Below are 25677 nucleotides of genomic sequence, written 5' to 3'. Positions count from 1 at the left end.
GGAGTCAGAGGGGAGAGCAACAACAGATAAAATGTTTTGACTTCTATCTATTCTTCCAAAGCCTTCCGGGACTGTCATCAGCATCTCCGAGAGAGGCCTGTAAATCATTTAACTCGGGTACGCAGTACTTCAGGTTCAAATCACCCATTAGCTTCTATATTAGAGACTAATATCGGGCATCACATTGGATACTCGTCCTCAACATTTCCGAGGGATTTAACTTTTTGTTGGTTGCCAACCGAGTCGACCGACGCAACATTCTGGCTAAAGGATTCATGGAGGCCACCGCATAGGAAGCGCGATATTGTCTCCGAATATATATTTTAAAGAAAGCCTTTTAGGATCACAAACTAAAAGCAGTCCGGAGCAATCCTGGAGTTCTTTCCTGACGGAGGGAGGTCAGGAGTCATGACAGCACTGGCGGGGGGCATACCGAGGATGATGAGACCCAATCCTCACCAGAACTACCCGCGGGGAGCCTACTCTTTAGAAGGTAGTGGTATTTGCCATGTTGACAGCCTAATGTATATATTGAGAGTATGCAGGAACCAAGGAACGTTTACAGTAAATATATATAGGTGATTTTAAGAGTTAAAAAAGTCGACTGTTTTGTAAATGACACCAAAAGGATAAATAAAATAAACTGCCGAAATCATTTTAATAGTCTAAGAAAAGGTGCTAATTGGCTTATAGAAATATAAAGTGCCAACCTGCGTGCCTATATATCAAGGCTGTCTAAAACATTTGTATTAAATGGCATGCCTGTCCATGCAGTCTCCACTCCGTTAGGACAGGGACGGGTCAACCAGCTCGGTGGAGTCTTCATAAACGGGAGACCTCTCCCCAACCACATTCGCCACAAAATCGTGGAGATGGCCCACCACGGCATCCGGCCGTGTGTCATCTCCCGACAGCTGCGAGTGTCCCACGGCTGCGTGTCCAAGATCCTGTGTCGGTACCAGGAGACGGGTTCCATCAGGCCCGGGGCCATCGGAGGCAGCAAGCCAAAGGTGAGAGATCAGCATTAGAAGTTATAGAGAACCCACTAACTAGGCTACTGCAGGATGAGACGTTTTGATATGAACTTCACCGAACAAATACAAGCCTTATGTGAACTTTCTTAGCCTCCTGGGAGGTTGAAGTTATATGTAAAAATAATAACATTGCTTATGTATTTAACTTTTCATTTTAACTGCGCGGATATTAAACCCACGATTCTCTTTCGAGCTAATCATTTTTATTTTCCTTGTTCCTTGTTGTTTAGCAAACGACATCTCCGGACGTGGACAAAAAGATTGAGGAGTACAAGAGAGAGAACCCAGGGATGTTCAGCTGGGAGATCAGAGACAAGTTACTGAAAGATGGCATCTGCGACAGGAATAATGTGCCATCAGGTATAGCATGGCGCGTTTATTATAGCCAATGCATTCGAAAACAAACGTTATAGGTATAGAGAAAGGCTAATTAGTATTATAATATACGTATAATATATACGTTAATGAAAGTATTTGCAAATGAAATGAAAATTGTTGTCCATGCATTTATATAAATTTATGTTTTTTAGCTGGAAATCGTAAAATGTGCTATAATAAATAAATATATTGTTTGGAAATTGCATTCATAATTCAGTAAAGCAATTAAGGCTATATTTACATTCTTCATGTTTGCTGTAGCCTATAACCATGACCTCTAATGCCTTTTGCAACTATTCTTTGGTTGTTTTCATTTCTCAAAGTGAGCGCGATCAGTCGCATTATGCGCTGTAAATTCGGAGGAGTTGATGAGGATGAGGAAGATGACGATGAGATTGAGAAGAGGGAACTGGAGGAGAACGAACGGCGAGCAAAGCACAGCATCGACGGGATTCTGGGAGACAGATGTAAGTGCGAGGTTCATTTTAGAGCATTTTTATTCATGAAATGATCCAAACTCTTCTTTTATCCCCGCTGTCTCGGAGTCAATTGTCCGGTGTTAAAATACAGCACTTATTTGCATGCTAATTGTGGTTTCGGCTAACAAATTAATAATAATAATAATTAGCATGAGCAGATGTGTAGTTTCAGATTGTGTATAGGTCTATTACCACAGAGGAATATCCAATTAAAGTAGGCTATATGTCGTGCATGTGTGAAAAATAAATAGCAAGTAACATGATATTATGTTAGGCCTTCATGCCTTTTTGAAATATTTTAATATGTTTATCCAGAATTACACTACACTTATTAGGACTAATGCAGTTCAGTTGATAATTGAAGTTATCGATAATGCTTCTTTGATTTTTCTCATTGCACTTGTATCAAGTCCTGAAAGCAACATATTAGCTTTTATGCATGCATGTGGGTATTATAGCTTTTATGCGATATTGTAGACTTAACAAACTTAGCGGTGGACAAACGTTGCTATGAAGGTGATGATCAAACATTTGCCCAACAGTTCCGTCCACATAAGAAACTTTCTTTCTTGCGCACAATTGAACACTTGAGGATGAACTTGGGAGACAAAGCCGGGAGAGTCCATTGAGACTCACACTTCGGCTTCACCGGCACAAAGGCCCATGGTAGTGAGCGGCTCAGTGGCGTACAAAAAGACGCCAAACCTTTTCAAAATGTGGAGAGAATAGAAGAAAAAAAATGCGCTGACAAAGGGCTGGGAGAAGACATTATGGACCCGCAATGAGCGATGAATTATTCAGGGAACACCAATAGGCCCGGTGCGAGCTGTTTTATAGACTGCTTACTGCTAGGGAAAAGAGCCTGTTTTCACCTACAAAATGTTAATTTGTGGGCTTCTCCTAATGTTTAGAGTTTTCCTTTGAGAAAGGAGTCTACGATACTTCGCGCATAGTATACACCTGTTGATTTACGACCTGTTGGGATCTCAGGAATGTTTTCACAAGCGTGGCTGAGTTGGAAACACCATTTAAGCCACAAATATATAGACAAAAAAAGAATAATTGTTTTCTCGTATTGGTTCCACCATGCATATGTGCATTTAATTTCCACCATTCCACGATTAATATCTTAATCTTGAGATAATATTTCAAATATGCACGTTAATTGTTATCCAAGGTATTACAACAAGAATCATAAAAGTTTTCAGCAAAAATGGGCTCTCATAATTAAAAAATAAATTGGTAGGCCTATATTTAGCCGCTTTCTAAAAGCCATTTATTGTGCGATTATATTAATGTCCTTCGCTGTCTTTTACACCATTGTTCCACTTTTTTGCGCAGTGGGTTTGATGCTCAGTCAGTGATCTCAGAGAAAACCTTTGCTAGTAGATTAAATCCAAACCCTTTATTTCTTTCCACTTTCATCTGAGACAAAGCCCGCCCCTTTCCTCTTCGCCTAGGGCGCGCATTCATGCACTTCCCTCTCCCTCTTCCAGAATACAGATCAGCCTCTTGACTTCTGCAACTTTTAAAACTCCACTCTTTACTGCTGTAGTTCCCCCCGAGTCCGAAGCCCTTTCACTCTACATCGAAACGGACAGTCAGAGTGTGGGATAAGTCAAATTCTAATCGGAAATATTAAATTAGTGTGAAATTGTGAATATTAAGCCTTCTTTTAGGCCTTCTTTTTGCTGGTAAAGTCCATTAGTAGAGGATGAGGGTGCTGTTGTTTCCCACAGCTTGGACATATAAATGCATATTGTATACAGTTAATTTGATAGCAAACTCATACAATGCCTAATAACTGATTCATTAATTAATCATTTCCATTGTATGTATTTATAAGAACAACAACAACAACGACAACAAAATGTGACAGCATCTCATCAATAGGTGCTCTGGTATAGTAAATGAAAGAGCACAGTGACAATATTGATCTACAGGACAGCAATAATTCATTCTTCTGTCTCTTTGTGGAAGTAGTTGTTGTTTTTCTCCTTTATAGCTCTTCATTAGAATGTGAAAGGAGTGTATTTGGGACACTAAGAGAGTGTCTTCTGACCAAATATTGATTAAGTAGGTGTTTGTAGAGGCTATTGTCATGGAGGAGAGAAGCCTGTTGCTCTCTAGCCCTTTCTCCTCCACCGCTATTGTTGTCTTTCCTTAAGTGCTAAGATCAAAGCTAGCTCATTTAGATTTATTTGTCTGGGAAAGGGACATTGAAGCAAAGGTTTGTGGGATAAACTCTATATACTGCACGGCCTCAGGTCTGCATGGCATTAACAAGTGCCTGCCTTTGTGAGCAAAGGATACCCTGGAGCTAATAGTAACATGTTCTGGAATGAATTAGATACTAAATGGTGTACTTCCCATTCAAGATTTTAATTCAGTTAAATTCCTCTCATCATTGACAGGTGTATCGATATTTAGCTTGCAACTCCCAGGTCAATGCACACAAAAAATAGGTATTAAGAATAATGTAAGAGAAATATACATTTCAACCTATAATACTAAAAGCAAAGAAAGAAAACAATGATTCCACAAATGTCAAACATAAAATGTCAGCCTATGGTACACGACATGATGCAGGTTAGTGCAGAGGAGGTAAATGTAACAGTAAAACAATTTCCTATAGTGAAGTTTGCATGCATAAATTCAATTCAAAGAGAGAGAGAGAGAGAGAGAGAGAGAGAGAGAGAGAGAGAGAGAGAGTGCGTGTGTGTGTGTGTGTGTGTGTGTGTGTGTGTGCGCGTGTGTGTGTGTGTGTGTGTGTGTGTGTGTGTGCGCGCGTGTACGCGCGTGCATGCGTGTGGCTGTGTGTGTCCATATTGCCTTTAATTGTTGATTCAGTTTCCTTATCCGTATGAATGCATGCCATGATTGCAAAGTGACTTTGTAATAACAAATACCAATAATTTGGTTTTCCCATGATGTCAATAACAAAAACCATGTACTAGGGAATTGCTTATTGTTGTTTGATAAAGAATCGACACATTAAGTGTCATTTAATTAACAGATAACCACAGTCCTTCCTGCGTTTATTACTTTTACATCTACTGACAGCCCTTTAGCCTCATTTAGCTAATTAAAAGTAACCAAAGTCATGAAAGAGGAGTAGCCCACTCTTGCAGGTTCTTTTTTTTACGATGGAGGGGGAGAAAGAAGAAGAAGAAGAAAAAAAGAAAGCTCAGAAATACAAACAGTCAAAGGGATAACTTCCCTTGAAAGGGAGTCCTGCGGTGCCAAATTGAATGAGCCTAGTGCTTTCAAATCTGCCATGGTGAACGCAGTCAACATGTAATAATTGGTTTCATTGAGGTGCATTCCGACAATCTGCTGCCATTCTCCTGCCCCCATTGTCCAGAGGCAGGCAAATAGCCAGGGGGACAGGAGGAATCAAGTGCTGACAAAACATGAAAGATTTAGCTGCTTTTGTCAAAGAAACTGAGTGGGACTTTGTTTGTGTAAATAAAGTGGGTTACTGGCTCCCTGTGACTTTGGCATGGATTTTAGGTAGGGAATGATAGCAAGATTTGGGAGCAGAGAGAAAGAGAGAGAGAGACTGTGTTCAGGAGAGCCTGAGTAATGGATGTTTTTATAAAAGCAGAGAGAATACGCAAAGTCGGCAAACACTGAGTCCAAGCGTGTCCTGAAGGGGAAATCGGGCAATGAACTTCCACGTGTAGGCCCTCACATCTGAGCCATCTAAACCAATTATCAAGTTTCATAACTTATACTCTCAAGGGGCATCAGTGCACACAAACAAATGGGGTTCTCTCGCACAGAGGCGGGAATAGCAGCCCTTGGCAAGGGACCAATATCCTGTCAGACAGGGAGCAGCCCTAAGAAGAGCGAGACAGAGATAGATGCATGCAATTCTATAACTTGTGTATTTGTCAGTATTTTCACGGTGCCTTTAGTAAGTAAAAGGCTGGGGCTGCTAGTGAGTGTGGGACCTTCTCCTGTCACAACAGACACTGAAACTAGAGGAGTGTTTGCTGCAGCTATAAATCTGGGCCTCACTCACTCTGTCTGTTGACTCATATACCTGGCTTATTTTGTACCTTAGGTGCAGTCCAGACTACTGGAGCACTAAACATTTGATCCACATCGAAAAGCTGAAATATAGTGGCATTTCTGGAAGATTCATTTCAAATGTATGTGTTCCTGTCAGCATCTGTCCATCGATTTGGAAGGACAGATAAATGTAAAGAAGTTTATAACCTTTCTCTTTCTCTCTGCTCTCACATAAATACACACCACATTTACTTGCTACATTGGCATCAAGCCCCCCCCCCCCCCCCCCCCCCCACCCTCTCTCTATAAAAAAAATCCACACTGGCTGATCTGCAACTGAATGCAGGCTCTATGCTTCATTAAAGCCTCTTTCTCTGTTGGCACCCGCATTGTGATCCTCCAATATTAATTCAAAGGACAATTAATGAATGCAGGCCAACTTTGAAGTGAGGGGCTGGGGTCCTGCCCCGAGCCGGCCCCTCGGCGCTGATGTACTCTCCGCATTCTCCCCAATAACCCCAGAGACACTGTGAAGTGACTGAAAGAGAAGCAATGAGCAATGGAAGGTCAGGGAAAGGAACCCCGGTAGAAAAGGAGCTCTCTATTTCCTTGAGAGTATTAGCTGAGCAAAACTCTGTGATGGGGAGGATAAAGGAGTGTGAGGAGAAAAGGGGTCGGGGGCTGAGGGGTGAGGGAACTCCAGCAAAAAGGAACACAATAGGATAGTTAATTGAGTAAAGCCAGACAGCGTTGTCAATCACTTAACTTTGTTTAGGCTCAGCTTTCTTTCTTTCTTTTTTTTTTTTTTGCTGTTGATGCGTAGAGCAGCTTCATGCGCATCGCGTAGACGGCAGAGACAACTTGTTTGATTAATGTCCTTCCATCTTTGGGAAAGAAAAGATGAAAAAAAAAAGATTTAGAAAGAATTGGAATTTATGTTCTTCAAAATGTGCACATATATTTTAAATGTTCTTAAAATGGTCCCTTAAATCTCAAGATGAGGAAAACCAAGACAAAACAGTTGAACATTAATGGAGTTTAAACCCACTAGCCTAGAATGAACCCAAAGCAAAAATGGATCCAAATGGACATTTTCAACACTCAAGAGTGAAATGAACAAGGAGAGTTTTACTGTGCAGGAGTAGGGGAAAGGGGGGGGGGGGGGGGGGGGGGGGGGGGGGGGGAGGCAAAGCAGCCCCACAATGGAAAAGAAGCTAGTGTTTGGAGAAGAAAGTATGGAATGGAACGATCTCTCTCTCTCTCTCTCTCTCTCTCTCTCTCTCTCTCTCTCTCTCTCTCTCTCTCTCTCGTCTCTGTTCAGTAGCTGTGAAGTTTTGTTGGGGGCCGTTGTGAGGCTGTGAGGGGGTCAGCGGTGAGACCCTCTCCACTGCAGCCCTGCACAGGGCCAAGGCTGTCAAAAGGTCAGAGGCTAACCTTGGGTCACTTGACTGTTAAAACTATCAGTCTTCAGAAGGAGAGGGTTACAATAATGTTTGGGTCAAGATGACAGCTAATGGTCTCCTGGGTCCCGAGTCACCACCATACTAATTATAACACGTTTTTTTTCTTGCTATGATGCTATATCAAATATGATATTTATACACATTGTTAAACATTTATTACCGGTACAATGCAAGTTGAGCCAATACTAGGAAATATTACATGGATACAGGTTAGTTTAATAATGCTCTAAAGCAGAAAGACAATAATTCCGTTTTTGCGGGGAAAAAGGTGGGTTGGTTCTGAACCTGGGGAGCGGTATATGTTTGGTTGGGCCTTACTGGGCTCTAAAGTGAGGTCATGTCTGTAGAGAATTTGGTCTCTGCTGGGCTGGAACGTGTGGCAGCCTGGCCCAGCGATGCGCCCCTGCATGGGTCCTGTGCCGTTGCTTTGTCCGTGCTCCGGGGGTGGAAATGCCACCGTGAAACTGTCAGCTAACTGCATTACAGTGGAACTAAATAATAACCACCCCACACTGGGCCACATAATGCCCGAGCGGGACCATTTGTGGCTTTTTGTCAGCTCAGCGATATTAGACAGTGATACATCTCTCAATGTCATATCACTAGCTGCCGCATTGTCCACGTGGGGGCCTGCCTCCTGTGCTCGCTCTCTCCGTTTCTTTTTCCATCCATCATCACCATTCTCTCTCTCTCTGTCTCTCTCTCATGCTCTCTCTCTCTCTGCTCTCTCTTTCTATGCTCCACCTCACCCCTTCCCCCAGGCAGCTGCGGGTTCCTGGGGGCTCCTTAGCAAGTCAAGTGAGTGGCCCACTCATTCCCATTTCTTCCTACTATAACTGTTAACCCCAGCTGGGCCTGTGAGCTGTCAGTTAACCATTCAGCTTCTCTGGGGCATCTGCTCGGCTCTGGCGCTCTGTGCTGCTCCACTGTTTTATTCAGTGGTCCACTCACACTGGGCTCTGCCGGCCTGAAAGGACCAGATCTACTTCCCTGGGCAAATAACTAGTTCATTTGTCTCTTCTGCCCTTTGTTTTGTGTGGTGAACACATGTCACCAGCTCAATTACCTTCACTATTAACAGCCCCTGGAGGAAGGGCCAGTCAGCCCCTACCAAGCCCCTACCAAGGCACAGCCATAAACTGTCCCATATGCTCTCTCTCTCTCTCTCTCTCTCTCTCTCTCTCTCTCTCTCTCTCTCTCTCTCTCTCTCTCTCTCTCTCTCTCTCTCTCTCTCTCTCTCTCTCTCTCTCTCTCTCTCTCTCACACACACACACACACACACACACACACACACACACACACACACACACACAGAGACACTTTCCTAGTGCTTCTTCCCGTCTGTTTCCATTTTTGAATTCTGTCGCCGTCATAGGACAACAAATACACACTGTTGCATGTGTGTATATGCGTGGATGCAGGCCTTTATGTGCGTATGTGTGCCTACGTTAACATCTGTGGAAGTGGGGTGTTCTGGGGGCCTTGGCCACTGTTTTCTATGCGCAGTAAACAAGAGCAGCCTTTATTCCAAAGTTGGACTCCTCGATGCTTTTCCTGGCTTGTTGTAGAGGCAGTGCGGCTGCAGGTGATGCTAATAGGACTAGACACTCCTGAGGTTCACATCTGTATAGCCCTCTAGAGTTTACCTTTCCTGCCTGTCAGTCTCCTCAATAAACGGTTCTGTTTTAGCTTGGGTGGTGAGCCTACAGTGCTGCTGGCCCCTCACTGCATGCTTTGGCGAACTGTGGACTTGTGTGTGTGTGTGTGTGTGTGTGTGTGTGTGTGTGTGTGTACTGTGTACACACTCTTCTGTGTATTTAGGTTTATGTAATGGGCCTCTGATGTGTGAAAGGAACCTGTTGACATGACCTGTTGAATACGGAACGCTATCTGAACATGCTATCACCTCCGCCTGCCGCCTTTTATTGGTTTGTTAACCCACAAACCTTACTTTGTTTGAAAAGTCTGTTTCGCGACAGCCCCCTTAATCTATCTTTTAAGATTCTTGTCGGAGAGCCTCTGCCAAACTGTGAGCGGCCGTGGAGTATTTTCAGCTCCCTGGTGCTTGAGCTGCAGCGTAAAATTTGATTTGGGTGTTTAAGTTAAGGAGGTCGAGGCCTCCCTTTGTGTGTTTAGTATCCTCTTCGCCCGTTGTAGATGGGGAATGTGTGGGAACTGGGAACAGCCCGCTTCGGCTCTCAGCTCCTGCGCTTTGGCGTGCCTCAACCCCGAAAAACCTCAATGCGCCCATATCGTTGGAACCTCGTCTGAGAATGTCAAGCGCGAAGAAGACGCGGTTGCATCGTGGGGGGTGGGCGAGGGGGTGTCCTGTGAGCAAAGAGGAGAAAGAGACGTGATTGAAGGAAATGAAAATGACAGGCCCTGCTTTTAGCAATGACCTTGGTGCATACAGAGCACTCTCATCCATTCTGCTATGACAAAAAAGTATTGTGTGTGTGTGTGTGTGTGCGTGTGTGTGTGTGTGTGTGTGTGTGTGTGTAATACTATATGTAACACATAGACACATTATATTTTCTTATAATATATAATGATCAAAATTCATGAATTAATGAAGTACATCATTCTTTTTTTTAAAACATTGTGAACCCAGGTAATGCATGCATATCTTTTAGATATATTTTGTCAATTCTGTCAATGTTTTTAAAGACGTTTTTCACACTTTTAGACGATATCCGTGGTCAACATACAGTATGTGGGCATACCTAACAATGTATGCCAAAACAATGGGAACAGTTTCATTTTTGTGTATTCAAAATCAAAAGTCCATCAAAATCTAATTTTAATTATACTTCCTTTGAACGAAATGCGTGATGACATGTCGAGTCCTGCGTGAATAAAAATGAAGCTTGATTTCATTCACCTGTTTTATTCCCATCGCTGCACGTCCGTTCAAATACAGCTGCTTCTGATTACAGAACCGTTTTTAATCTCATCCAAGATGACATCCAGACAGTGTATTACTCGTTTTAAACTTAATCAGGACGCTAAAATATATCTGAAAACATTATAGGTTAGACATAAGCCACGAGCTTTGCTGCCCGTCTCTCAGTGAAATGTCAACAAACAAACTCAACGCACATCGTCGTGCACGCGCATGCAGCTGAGCAACGTCCCATACCCTGGGGATGCAACGTTCTGATTGGTTCAAAAACACGTGAAACTTCAAGTGAAACTTCAAATAAAAATGCCCGTATTTTTCATTTCACTATAGGTCTTTAAATATATACAGTACATCAACAAAATATATTTCTCAGCTGAAGGGTGGCTGATGCTCGTTGGCTGGGTCACCCGTTCCCCAGCATCATCTTGTCCAGGTGCCTCCAACCTCCCCCAACCCCCACGCCTCCGAGGTCTCTGGGGCTCTCTCTCCCCTGCTGTGCCCCTCCGCAGCCCCAGTGGCCCTTCTCCGGACCCCTTTGTGCCCACTCCCACCCACCCTTCTTTCCCCCCCACTCATCCCCTGGCCCTCCTGCCCCCATCCAACCCCTACAGCAACCCCCACTCCCCTGCTGGGCAGGTGACAGGCCCCTGAATGCGGGCCCGGCCGGCCCCTGATGGCTCCTACAGATGGAGCGTGGTAATCGGCCCAATAGAGAGCCCTGCCACAGGCCTCTCCCTTCTAGCATACAAAAGCCCTGGCCGCAACACTTCCAAAAAAAAAAGGAAAAAAAAGAAAAGAAGAAGAAAAAAAAGAGACAGAACGAGAGAGGGAGAAAAGAGAGAGAGAGAGAGAGTAAAAGAGAGAGCTAGAGAGGATGACAAAAGCACCACTGTCATTTGCCATTAAGGGAGAGTCCGTGATGGAGTGTTTTCTCTTGCAGTTACTAATAATAAAAACAGGGAGGGGGGGGGAAAGAGAGGGAGATAGCGGGAGAAATAAAGGGAGTGAAAAAAAAGAAAGGAACCCCCCCCCCCTCCCCTCCCCCCAACACACACACACACTCCCCACCCTGCAGTTAACATGATACAGTGTCACTGGGGAGCTTTTCTCCACTGAGGAGGTTTATGAGTTTCATTCCCTCCCTTAGGAATCTTTGGGTAGTCGGCTCTCGTCATTTGGCTCCTTTCCTTTTGCTTTCTTCCTCTTTTCCTTGGCTCAAATGGCACCGTATGTTCCTTCACTTGTTGGTTTGTTTAGTCCTTTCTCTTGTTTATCCGTCAATTAACTCGTCTCAGCAGTTTGGCTTTCACGGTGTGTATACGTTATAAACTATTCCCCTTAGGGAACAAATTGTTTGTTATGTCACATCTTCGGAATACAATTCACGCTGTGTTTCTATTAAAAAAAAAAAGGAATATGCTGAAAATATTTCTGTTGAAAGGCATGTTTATAGAAAAGTTATCAAGTTTTGGGCCCGTGCTGTGTGGCCTTCTGCTCAAGCCTGTTGGTGTGTGACACAATACATTCCAACTGGCTTCAGGCAACATCCCCTGCCCCACCATCCAAACAAACCACATCCCCCCCCAAAGTCTGTTCCCCAGCACGGAACACTATACTTTCCACAAGTATCTTAACATCCATCCATCCAGCCAATCGTCCACGAGCGCCATTGGCAGCATGGTATACTCCCCGGTCAGCAGCATGCAATAACGAGCTCTGTTCCCATGCCTCAGAGTCCTCAGCGGCGGCGGTACGGAGCGCAGCAGAACTCCCGGGGTCCAAATCCTCATGTAATGCCCGATCGGAATCACACTGGCAACCGGCGCAAGCATTTCCTGCTTGGCACCAGAGGGGCTCGGGGCATTTGGGGTGAGGTGGAGGGGGGAGGGGGAGGGGGGGTGAGACCCCCGCTCCCCTGTGTATCTGACTTGGCACTTTTTTAATTAAAAAGCTTTAAATCTGGGGCAGAGGAAGAAGGAACAGTCTGCAGCTTTAAGACAGAGGCTGCAGAGTGCAGACTGGCCCCTCTGACGAAGACCCTTCCTGCTATTACACCTGTCTCCACTTTGAGTTACTTTCACACTCCTTCTCTTTCATTTAACCCAACGAACCCTAGCATGCCTATTCTGGGCATGTCATGATAGCCGAACATTTGGCAAAAGTGTGAAATGTGGATTTGCTATTTTCGGCAAAGAGATTTGGTATAGGAAAAAACGGAGGGGACCTAGTACGGTCCCTATAGGGTAGTAGTAGTTAATACATAGCTCGCCATTTTTAAATTTTTTGGCAATCGTTTTTAAATCTGACATTTTTGTCGAGGGACACGTCCGTATGGCCAAGTATAGGATAAGTTAGGCTTCTCTCAGTGTAGGTGTTTGTAGTCTGTCCGTCTGCGATGGCCTAAAAGGTGCAGTGAACCTTCCTCTGACTGCAGCAAGCTTTAAGAGGTCCCTCGGGGTGAATAGGAGGAGGAGGGCAATGGATTCCAACTCCTTCTGTCTGTAACCATCTGGGTTTGAAACATTGTCATACACACAGAGCAGATCGACTGAAAGCCCACGGCCCAGACGTGGCAGATGCATGAGATGGAGTGTGTGTGTGTGTGTGTGTGTGTGTGTGTGTGTGTGTGTGTGTGTGTGTGTGTGTGTGCGCGCGTGTGTGCAAAGCAAACGAAAGAGCATGAGAGAAAGCGTATTGCAGACATGTAATGGTGCACAATGGCAGGCTGTCACGCTAGTTTGAGGAGCCTAATCATTACTTAATAGACGGGTCACCCCCACCCCCACCACACACACACACACACACACACACACACACACACACACACACACACACACACACACACACACACACACACACACACACAGACGCTACCTCTTAGCCTCCAAGCATTCATTGACTCCCTTCTGCTGAATTAGCTCCCAAAAGCTGTCTCGTCCATGCACTCGTCCAGTCTCTCTGTCTGTCCGTCCTGCCCCTCAACTGAACAAACAGATTAAGGAAGCACCTGCAAAATCGGGATGGGCGCCTGCATGCCTCTTTTGCTGCGGGGCCATATCTCAATAACGCACAGCATGGATAAGACCGGCAGAGACACTCCGGGAACCGAGGGATAGATGCCCTGAGGGGAGGGATCTGCACCTCTCTAATCCATGTTCAAGCAGCCTATGAGGCTTTTGATCCCCTCAGGAACTGCTGGGGAGTTTAAAAAGGACAAGGAGGTCTACTGGTAGCTTGTACACAACTCTATTTTATGTCCTCAAAGTATTCACCCCGGGTCATAGTCATGATAGGCCTACATGGTATATACGTAAACTATGGACCTGCAGTCCGTTAAGTGATTTTTTTGGGGGGATTTAACGTAACGTTTCTTGGGTTCTGTCTCTGCAGCCAGTCACTCGGACGAGGGTTCGGACGTGGACTCGGAGCCGGGCCTTCCCCTGAAGCGGAAGCAGCGCCGCAGTCGGACCACCTTCACAACCGAACAGCTGGAGGAGCTGGAGAGGGCCTTTGAGCGCACGCACTACCCGGACATCTACACGCGAGAGGAGCTGGCTCAGCGGGCCAAGCTTACAGAGGCCAGGGTGCAGGTGAGAGACATCACACACATATACCGTATACACTGTATGTGATACAGATAGAGAGCCTTCAAAGTATAGCGTGCACATGCTTGCGCTTGCAAGTAGATACTCACATACTGTATGCCCCACATTGACAAGCTATTCACCCAGCAGGAGGATAAGTCTCTTAATCCTCAGGGATGTGTAACATATGGGTGCTGACCGGGAAATGCCCATCTTGTTAGACAATTTATTATAGCCGATAAACATGTGGTCAACCCCAGCCCCCCATCCACATGCCTTACACATACAGACACGGACCCTCACTGTGCTGGTTATGTCACCACTCACCGCACGCAGTGCACTGTCTGCCCTCAGTGCCACTCAGGAGAGGGATATAGGATCATTATCAGACTGAAATTTACCATCCATCCATCCATCCATCCATCCATCCATCCATCCATCTATCCATTCATTCATAATTTCTTCTGACTTTTTCTTAATAAAGAAATTCTTTATTTTTAAATTTTGGAGAGAAAACGAGATGATGAGCTTATCCTTAAAATGTATTTCAATATATAGTAGGGGTGCACGATTATGAAATTATGACCAATATCCAATTATTTGCAGGGTCATATCTGCCGATACTGATTCTGACCGATTCCAATATTATACAGAGGACCACAATAGAAACAACCCTATGCCTAGGGGCTTGGTACAAAGCCTGTTAAAAAGTGACTGTTTTCACAACCGAATGAATACTGAAAGAGATGAGTACACAAATTAAATGTATAGAAAAAGTTATTATTTTTACATGATATTTGATTTGACTTTTGTTCTAGACTAGAGGTACTATAGACACTTTTGATTTATATACTCATTTTTTCAGTTTTTATTTTAAAAAAAAATGTTTGCTGGTGAAAACCAATTAAATAATCTGGATTATTTTGATGGCATTTCTTTGGCCGATACGGCCAATTCCGACTATGCTACCGATTATATTGTGCATCCCTTCCCTAATATATAGTATACTGTATACCACGCCCAAAGCCCAGAAGTCTAACAATTGGCCAATGCGGGATTCCTCGTTGGCTTTGGTATAGATGTTTGGTTTCCCATGTGGGAGGCGCAAGTTCCAATCCAGGTGGTTACACTCACATACAGTACACTGAAGAGGGTTTCCTCTATTTCCTGTATTTGGCAGACTTCCTGTAAAAAAACAAAAAACAAAAAAAAGCAGAGATTCCATCAAAGCCCTTAGATGCTTCATTCAGATAATGTATTACTAGAGGTGTTAAACAGCTGTAATAGCTTCATGGTTTGATTTATGTGATGCAGCTGATCTGAGCCCTCCGAATGAATAAAAACGTCACTGTAGTTCCACTGCACTTTCCAGATGTTTAGATCACTATCTGATGAGCCCTGGGCTGAGAGAGACCGCCCACCCCCCCAACCACCCACCCACCCACCCATGTGCAGCGCACGCACGCATGCACGCATGCACACGCACTCTTACTCTCTACAGCAAATAACAATATATCAGTATACATATTAATGTTACACTGTATACAAAATACAAACAAATGCATTATGTCGAATAAACAATTAGCTGTGACACTCACTTTTCTTTTCCCCTTTGTTTTTTTTTTGTCTTTCAGGTGTGGTTTAGCAACAGGAGAGCCCGGTGGAGGAAGCAAGCAGGTGCTAATCAGCTGATGGCGTTCAATCACCTGATTCCCGGTGGTTTCCCGCCATCAGCCATGTCGGGCCTGCAGGCCTATCAGCTGTCAGAGAGCCCCTATCCGCCCACCTCCATAGCTCAGGGTAGGCACAGCCAAACAAATTCACACTCTATGCAGATGACATGTGGAGCGTTTTAGTCACGCATGTCATTTAATTCAGTATTGTTGTTTGATATATCTCAATGTTATGCAAGTGCCCTATTTTAATTTTAAACATATTTATATTTGATCTTTAATTAAATGTGTTGGACTATGTCTATTCTCATTATGGTTTTTTTAACCAGCATTATCCTATCTTATCTAGAATGGATAGTAAATAATATCTCATATCTTCCCATCTGTCTCTCTCAAACATCAGTGTCAGAACCATCCAACACTGTGCACAGACCGCAGCCTCTCCCTCCCACTTCGGTGCACCAGGGTGGGCATGGCCCATCGGTGGGGGCCCAGGACGGAGGCTCGGCCTACTGCTTGTCCTCTGGACGCCACAGCTTCTCAGGGTACTCTGACGGCTTTGTTCCCCCGCCAGGACACTCCAACGCAGTCAACCCCGCCATCAGCAACAGCCTCTCTCCACAGGTTAGTGTGTGCAGTATACAAACACAAGCACAAAGCCTCGAAGCCACAAAGGCCATGGGCAGGTGTGACCTGGGACGTGTCCTTGCAATGAGAACCGTGTTAGGCTGGGAAACACGGTCACATTTGTCTCATTGGTGCTGATGAATTTTAAATGTGGCACATGTCACTCTTCCAAGAGACGGACGGAAAGAGTGAGAGAGAAATGGAGAGGGAGATGAGGATGGACGAGTAAGTCGAGGGATGACACAAATCAAAACTGAAAAGACAATTATGGTCGATTACACAGTCATCAGTGTCCATCAGTGGCTTCCCACCAGTGAGGTAGATGGACTAACAGGCGGAAAACGAGCTTTTAACCACCACAAAGGGTGGCTGCCCCCCGTGCAATGCATGCTGGGTACGGTATCCCATGAGAAGGATTCTCAGCCTTCTGCAGAGCGTAGATAAAAAAAAAAGAGAAAGAAACTGCCTCTGGCAACTCTGTCTCTCACACGAAAGCCTCAGGATGTGTATATATTGACATAAAAACGTATCTGGCTCAACCACTACGGTGCGCAGTCAGTGTGGCACCAGTATGGTTCGGAGCGATAATTTGTCTTGCTTTGATATGTGAGTGATTGTTAAGTACCAGCCGCTGCTGCTGCTTCTCTCCCCAAGTTTCAGCCACACGCACACGCACGCACACACACACACACACACACACACACACACACACACACACACACACACACACACACACACACACACACACACACACACACACACACACGTCATTGGCCCGTAGGCAAACCAGTCGCTCCACCCTCAGCATGTGTGATTGTGGCTGTTAGTTCACACACCCACAGGGTCAGTCGGTGGCTATACGTCTAATAAAGAGGTCAAAGGTGGTGTGGCCTGGCGGATGGTTTGAACATTAACCCTGGCGGACTGCTCCGCACAGAGCAGCCTTCTCGTCTTGCACTGGGACGCCGTGCCTGGAATGTTTGCTCCCTCTGTCTGGAATTGCAATCACGGAATGTTCCACTGTCTTAATTGATTGGAATGAAGTAATCTATCCCCTAGTAACACACTGTGTAATTTATGCAAATGACTCACTTTGTTGGCTAATTTGTTTTAATTTATGTATTCGTCGGAGCCACGTGAATGTATATGGCTGTGCACTCGTCTCCATTTCAGTCCAGGACAGAATTAATTTCCCTATTTTAACTTAATAAAAGAGAGGAAATGAGAATCGATTAGATTCAATGACATTGATAGCTAGTACGCGAAGACCTCTCTTCTAGCAATTAGAAAACTTTACGTTTAGCATCATTTTTTCCCCTCCAAAGCCACAGAGCTTTCTCCATTTTGTTCTAAAAATATATTCTTGAGTGACCTGCTACAAGTGAGAGATTATTAAACCACTTGATCCAACCATCATTTCTATCTCAAGAAATAATACTACTGAAATGTCGCACACGTGGAGCAAAGAAAAACTTAAGTAAAAGTAAGAAGAAGAATAAGAAGAAGAAGGAAAAGGTGTCTCTAGGGCTCAGTCAATTCCAGATGTGGTGAGCTCAGATTAGGGACCGAGCGGAGTCGTGATAGGAATACGGTTTACTTTAGATAGGTGATAGTTAGACAGCGAGGCCTGGCTCGTCTAGGGGCCGTTAGGCCTGCAGTGGAAGTGGCAGCAGTCCTGTCTATATAGTGCACTGGAGCAGTGTACTGTGGTCCCCCTGTGGTGGTGGAGTCTCTGGCGTCTGGCTGCTGATCTGGTGCATACCAGAGGAATTCGTTCTCACTGAGACAGCAAGCGGCCGAGCTTTGCACCCCCATGGGGCCTAATCCCCGGAACAACCTCGAAACAGACACACCCTCGGGAACCGCCGCTGTTTTAGTCACAGAGAGACAAAGAGAGAGAGAGAGAGAAAGAGAGAGAGGGCATATACATACACTCATACACACATTCACACATTCACACATTCACACATTCACATAGGTATATATTTATCACACACACACGCATGCACGCATGCACGCACGCACGCACAATGTGGAAAAGTATATATTTTAAATGAATTTGCTATTTAACACTAATTATTATTTAAATGTAGAATGTTGAAGAATTTTGACTTTACAACCCAAATATTTTAAATGTTAAAATGTATTTGTGCAAGTTGCGCGGATCATTCACAATAATGTAAGGATAACTGTGTTGAGCCCCCCCACCCCCAACACACACACACACACACACACACACACACACACCCTGCTGTGAGATGAATTGTGCGGTTTGACCTCCATGTGTTTTCCATTTGCTTGTAGCCTCACATCACCATGTTCTTTAAATGTGTGAGGTTCAATTCCTCTGACGGACTACTGTAAAGTTTGTACACTCACACACCTGATGTTGGCTCACCAAAACCGTGTGTGTGTGTGTGTGTGTGTGTGTGTGTGTGTGTGTGTGTGTGTGTGTGTGTGTGTGTGCGTATGCGTGTGTGCGTATGCGTGCGTGCGTGTGTTTGTAAGGAAAGTTTATTTGTAAAAGTGCGGTTGAATGCAATAAAAAGTTATTAGTTATTAAGAGATAATAAGAATAAGCAAAAAAATAATAAATATAGTGTATATCCAAATCCTCAGTAAGGCAGCGGTAAACAGAAAAGTCACTTGTTAAATTTCAAATTTGAGTTGAAAGGTCGGCGCTAGGCGCAAAGACGCTGCATTAAATCTCTGAATTAGTCATGGGAGTGTTTTGGGTGTGTTTTGGGTGTGTTTTGGGTGCATGTTTTGTGAGTGTCATGGCCATGGGTGTGTTTTGGGTGCATGTTCTGGGAGTGTCATGGCCATGGGTGTGTTTTGGGAGTGTCATGGCCATGGGTGTGTTTTGGGTGTGTTTTGGGTGCATGTTTTGGGAGTGTCATGGCAATGGGTGTGTTTTGGGTGTGTTTTGGGTGCATGTTTTGGGAGTGTCATGGCCATGGGTGTGTTTTGGGTGCATGTTTTTGGAGTGTCATGGCCATGGGTGTGTTTTGGGTGCATGTTTTGGGAGTGTCATGGCCATGGGTGTGTTTTGGGTGTGTTTTGGGTGCATGTTTTGGGAGTGTCATGGCCATGGGTGTGTTTTGGGTGCATGTTTTGGGAGTGTCATGGCCATGGGTGTGTTTTGGGTGTGTTTTGGGTGCATGTTTTGGGAGTGTCATGGCCATGGGTGTGTTTTGGGTGTGTTTTGGGTGCATGTTTTGGGAGTGTCATGGCCATGGGTGTGTTTTGGGTGCATGTTTTGGGAGTGTCATGGCCATGGGTGTGTTTTGGGTGCATGTTTTGGGAGTGTCATGGCCATGGGTGTGTTTTGGGTGTGTTTTGGGTGCATGTTTTGGGAGTGTCATGGCCATGGGTGTGTTTTTCATTAACTTAAATTAAATTAAAAGAATAGGATATCCCCAAAGTTCTTCGAAAACTATATTCAAGTAAAAAGAAGGGAATGCTCCCTATACATGCTTTATTTTATATAACCTTGTAAGGGCGTCAGCATGTTGGTTATTAAATAAGGCATGAGCGAGCAGTAGTATATCGTGTTTGAGTCCCTCAAACTGTCATGTATATTGTGTTGTGAACCCACATCCATCTTCATTCTAATAAATTGATGCAAAACAATACAAATACAGCATTGTTTGTAAACTAGCAATGACAATTGTGCTGCGCCTAGCACCGTTTAGCACTGGGTGTAAAAGAGGGCCCTTAGTGTTGACTCTGGAGACAGAAAGCAGACCTGTCCCAGATGAATGGATAGCTCTACATGGTTAACGTAGCTGACATTCAGAAATCTATTTAGGCCCAATAACCTTTTAGTGCTTTATAAAACAACAGTAGTATTTTAAAATATATATTCTTTGACAGACAGCGAATCAGTGTAAAGAACTGCATGAGTGCTGATGATATGATCCACTTGATGTTTTGAGCCCTGCATAGTTGGAATAATTTACAGGGTCTGTCAAGTAGGCTACAGATCACTTGTTGACAAGTTTAGTATTTGCTTAATTGAAGGACACTACAGCGCATCCAATCACACTCATTGCACTTACTCAGTGCTTGCATTGGACGATAGACTCCTGCTGATATGGTGAAGTAAATAATGTATGGGGCCTTGGACATGCCCACACCTGCAGGGAACCTCAATACTTTAGCAGATTGATGATGTGCGCACACATACCATGTATGTGTATGTCTTACAGTATCATTTACTGTGAGTATGCACGCATGCCTGTGTGTTTGTGTGCGCGTGTGTGCGTGTCTGGCCTATTTCCATCTCTAACATTATGTCACTCTACCCTCTTGTCTTTCCAAGTGGTTTTGATAGTTTGTGAGATGTTGGTTTCTTTGCCATGTTGTTGGTTTCCTCAACGCTCTTCTCTCCTCCCGCCTTCCTCTCTCTTCTGTCCTCTTCCCTCTGTCCTGTCTCATCGCACTCTGTCTTTCTCTCAACCCATTTTTCAGCTGTTTTCACGACATCGCTTCTCACGCAAACTCTTGCGCAGCTGTTCACAATGTATCACATCACCCCTGACATCAGAACATAAATGCTTAGTACACGACGCACACACACACGCACGCACGCACGCACGCACGCACGCACGCACGCACGCACGCACGCACACACACACACACACACACACACACACACACACACACACACACACACACACACACACACACACACACACACACATACACACACACACACACCCTTTGGCCCTGCAATGATACGGTTAATTTGGTCAACATTAAACTAAAGTGTGTGTGTGTGTGTGTGTGTGTGTGTGTGTGTGTGTGTGTGCGCACGCCCTGCACATGTGTTTGTGTGTGAGAGAGAGAGAGTCGAGACGATTATTAATATAATGAATACAAATTTAATTTAATGTTTTCTTTATTCCCGTAGATTTAAGGACCATCTTATAATTACATACTGTGAAACATTATTCGGAAATAGACAATAGCGTATAACAAAATACAACAACCGCTAAATAGCCTATACTGTTACACTTAAATGCAGTGATGAAAACTCTCCTCAATCTACTTTTCTCAGTTCCACAAGATGAATCTTGCAGAACCAAACCAAACTACCAAGGAGGAAACTGAACTGTGTTCCCTGTAGACAATGTCTGGTCTCCGGCCGGTCAGTGAGGAAACAGATTAAAGAGAACCACGTGTGTGGCTGAGGCCAAAGTAATGCGTTTCTGATGGTCTGAACTATAGGAGAGAACCTACACTTTAACTGACCTCAGCGTAATGGGAACAGTGGTTGACCGGTGGTCAACAATACCAGGCTGGATATCCATCGTTGGTTGCACAGCGGGACAAATTCCTCATTCACTCTTCTTGGCGGTATTGCGTTATTTAAATTATGAAACCCAAGAGACTCACGTCCAGTCTATCATACCTCATCACCGTGCAGTGTATGTCCTCTGCACGAACATGGCGCAGCTGGAAAATCCATTCTTTCTCAGACAGTTTGGATACGCATCTGTATCTGTTCTATTCTCTAATCAATGTTCTTTTGCGTCTCCCGCCAGGTGATGGGCCTGCTGAACCCAGGAGGAGTGCCCCATCAGCCCCAGAGTGACTTTGCCCTCTCCCCCTTGACTGGGGGCCTGGAGCCTAGCAGTGGCATGGCTGCCAGTTGTCACAGCTCCCAGCGCTTGGAGGGGCTGCCGGGCCTCACCAGCATGCCTGCCCTGCCGAGCTCCCAGTCCTACTGTCCGTCCGCCTACAGCTCCTCTGCGTACGCTGTGGACCACCACCCCTCCTACCAGTACGGACAGTATAGTCAGAGCAAGGTACACCCAGAATACTCTCTGCCCTTTACCTGAGAACACTGAACCGCTGCTCCCGCAGTGACCCGTGCCAAATGTCGGGGAATTTAGTGGATTTTGACCGGCATGGCGAGTTTGACTTCTGAATAACACTGTTATATATCTGATTAGTGGTCACGACCCTCTGCAGCCTCCTCTCTGTCTTTGGGGGTTGGTGTTTGGTTTTGATTTTCTGACTCATAGCCTTCGTTAATTGCGAAGGCAATGCTGATGAGAGGGGTTCTCAAATCACCCAGTGGGGGTGCTGAGATTACATGTAGCATGTTAGCACTAGTGGCGAAACCACTGCAGTTTACATTACTGCGACCGGAGTATCTATGTCTGAGGTCTGACCCGGAGGAATGTCAGGACATTATGCCAGCCAACACACACACACACACACACACACACACACACACACACACACACACACACACACACACACACACACACACACACTTTTCGTTCACTGCCCTTTCATGACCCTGTGTGATGAGCTTGCCCATCAAAACCCTGGGCTAGCTCACCTAGCCATGTAATGACCCCTGTGTAACGAAGATACCCCACCAAAAATGAAAGGAGCCGCTTCCCCAAAGCATGTTTGACAGGAGGGAGGAGAGCGCGTGGGTCTGGGGGGGGGGGGCGGGGTAGTGTGGGGCTAGGCCACCACATGTTGACTCGCCCATCAGTGGCGACATCTTGATGTCATTAATTTGGCCAGTCCTAAGAGGGACTCGCACACAGCCTGTGGGGTGGGGGTTAGTGATAACACACACACACACACACACACACACACACACACACACACACACACACACAGACAGTGTGTAGAAACTGTGCTCTTTAACGGGGAGCGATTATGGCCCTTGGCAGGCCAGGATTAGAACCATGTGTCCCACTGGAGGTCAGAACAGAGCCAGAGAGCTATGCAAACCCAACCCATACATAATATAAATATATTTCACATGCTTGGACAGAAATATATTTCTGTAAGATAGACATGTGTAACAAAAGATATATTTATTGGCAAAATGGGTCCCAAACATGCATATTTTCGGTTACATAATATTTTGGCATATTGGAACTTATATGAAATATTATTTCATCTATTTATTTTTGTTCAGTTAGCTCTGCCAGATGCCAGATCAGGCTAAATGAGTGTTTAGTACTGTTCAAATAGCCTTTCATATAGTATTTCATGAAGATGTTACTTAACAAGCAGCTGTGGTAAGGGACTGAGATTCCACCACGCCTGCCCTCGCTCTCTCTCACGTTAACATCCTCATTGCCTCTGTCATCAACATTCTTCTCCACTACGACAACTCATGTCACTTGATGTGTAGCCCTCACTGACACTCATCGCTGAAACACCTGTCAAGAACTTGACCTACAATTTACAATTTACAATTTAGCCATTTAGCAGACGCTCTTAATCCAGAGCGATTTATATTAAGCAAGAACAAAAAAGCATCATACATCACATAAAATCACATAAAAAGCATTTATCATGAAATATGCGTAAGCTAAGAACGTAACAGTGGAATATCTATATAATGAAACTATATAAACTATACTATACTGCTATACATATGTACTATGACAGGGATACTCAAATAGATTTACCTGTGGGCCACATTATACAAAAATGGCAAGGGGCCAGGGGCCAGTAGATAAAATTACGACATTAATGATACTTGATAACTTCTCTCTTTCAATTGCTTTATGTATCAAAGTACAATGGGCATGCACACAATATGTAAATAAATAAATGTGTTACATTTTCTTGCATAAACACAAAGAGCTGTTTCCATAACTGCACAAATTATTGCACATAACATGAGTAGCTGTTATAATAACATAATAACATAACATGAGTAGCTCTTTGCCTGCCTGCCTGCCTGCCTGTCTGTCTGTCTGTCTGTCCATATAGTTATTTGTCTGTCTGTCAATGAGTAGCTGTCTTACTGTCTGCCTGTCTATGAGTAGCTGTCTGCCTGCCTGTCTATGAGTAGCTGTCTGTCTGCCTGCCTGCCTGTCCAATTGTCCATGAGTAGCTGTCTGTCTGCCTGTCTGAGTAGCTGTCTGCCTGCCTGCCTAATTGTCCATGAGTAGCTGTCTGTCTGCCTGTCTATGAGTAGCTGTCTGCCTGCCTGCCTAATTGTCCATGAGTAGCTGTCTGTCTGCCTGTCTATGAGTAGCTGTCTGCCTTTCTGCCTGTCCAATTGTCCATGAGTAGCTGTCTGTCTGTCTATGAGTAGCTGTCTGCCTTCCTGCCTGTCCAATTGTCCATGAGTAGCTGTCTGCCTGCCTGTCCAATTCTCCATGAGTAGCTGTCTGTCTGCCTGTCTATGAGTAGCTGTCTGACTGCCTGCCTGTCCAATTCTCCATGAGTAGCTGTCTGTCTGTATGCCTGTCTATGAGTAGCTGTCTGCCTGCCTGCCAGCCAGCAAGTTGGTTAACAGAAAATAAATTGTTATGGCTGAGTAAAATAAAATACAATAAACACAATTTGCCTGAAAATAGATTACCCAGCTATGACCTTTTTCATGAAAAAAAATGAGTAGTGATATGGCTGACTGAGTAAAATAAAACAATCTACCTGAAAATAGATAGCTATAAGTGAAGAGCAATTTCCGCAATTTCCGCAATTACCATTTCCGCAATTTCCGCAATTTCCATTTCCGCAATTTCCTCAATTTCCATTTCTGCAATTTCCGCAATTTCCATTTCCACCATTTCCGCAATTTCCGCAATTACCATTTCCGCAATTTCCGCAATTTCCGCAATTTCCATTTTCGCAATTTCTGCAATTTCCATTTCCATTTCCAACTATTAATGGCAGCTGGGTTTCATCATTCAAATAAAATAGAATTCTGTCCGTTTAGCTATAAAATTATGTCAGGGAATAGGGATACACAGTATATGTCTTTCATTTGCATTGCATCTCCCCCCCCCCCCCCCCCCCCAAGCTTTTATTTTCGTTCGAGTAATAGTACAACTCTAATAGTATTACTTATAATAATGTAATTAAAGATAACTTCATTCAGATTTATTTATTTTTATTTCATTTTCCAGATTTTTTTTTCTTCTTTTTTTTAGATTTTCATTGGTGGGCCAGTCATAATGGTCCCGCGGGCCTGATGTGGCCCGCGGGACTGAGGTTGAGTATCACTGTACTATGACATGCTATGGCTACATACAATGCAATTATAATGCTGTCCAACATGCTATAGATCTGTATCAAATGCTATCTAAGTCTACAGAAATGCTATCGAAGGGGGTAGGGTAAGGGCCATTATGGAGTCTGAAAAGGTGGGTTTTCAGACTATGGCGGAAGGTACCTATACTGTAACGGCCATAGGCATCCTAAAAACGAACTCTTTCAAGTGGTGTCCTTAAACCGATCATGTTGTCTTTCCATTCTTATCAGGTGCCTTTCATCATATGAAGCTCCAGCGTGGTCTGAGCAGAAGATTCCTCTGGCCAACTATATATTCTTCTCCAGAGTGCACCCAACCTCCCAACCCCACCCTATACCCCAACCTGGGATCCAACGTCAGTCCCCCCCCCACGAACCCTGAGGAGACGGGACAGCGAGGCGGGCCGGGGGAGTGAGGTGCCCTGCATGTGGACGCAAAGAGAGCCGAGATGCAAGGGTGGTGGTGACGGTCACGGAGGGGGTTGGCTGGAAT

General features: G+C 44.6%; 1 protein-coding gene across 1 annotated transcript; it reads left to right on the top strand.

Moving 5' to 3' along the window:
- Nucleotides 1-406: 406 nt before the first annotated feature.
- pax3a (paired box 3a) lies at nt 407-25433 on the top strand (the record flags this gene model as incomplete). The annotated part of the gene is made up of 9 exons (XM_080777563.1): nt 407-493; nt 775-1010; nt 1265-1394; nt 1736-1879; nt 13664-13863; nt 15492-15657; nt 15934-16154; nt 21707-21970; nt 25416-25433. The coding sequence occupies exons 1-9, from the start codon at nt 409-411 to the stop codon at nt 25431-25433; spliced, it is 1464 nt and encodes a 487-aa protein (XP_080633689.1). The 5' UTR covers nt 407-408.
- Nucleotides 25434-25677: the final 244 nt, after the last annotated feature.

Source organism: Protomyctophum bolini, assembly GCF_963924005.1.
Source record: "Protomyctophum bolini genome assembly, chromosome: 12".
Lineage (NCBI taxonomy): Eukaryota > Metazoa > Chordata > Actinopteri > Myctophiformes > Myctophidae > Protomyctophum > Protomyctophum bolini.
The sequence above is the reverse complement of the archived record's forward strand: the minus strand, read 5'-3'. Positions and strand labels throughout refer to the sequence as shown.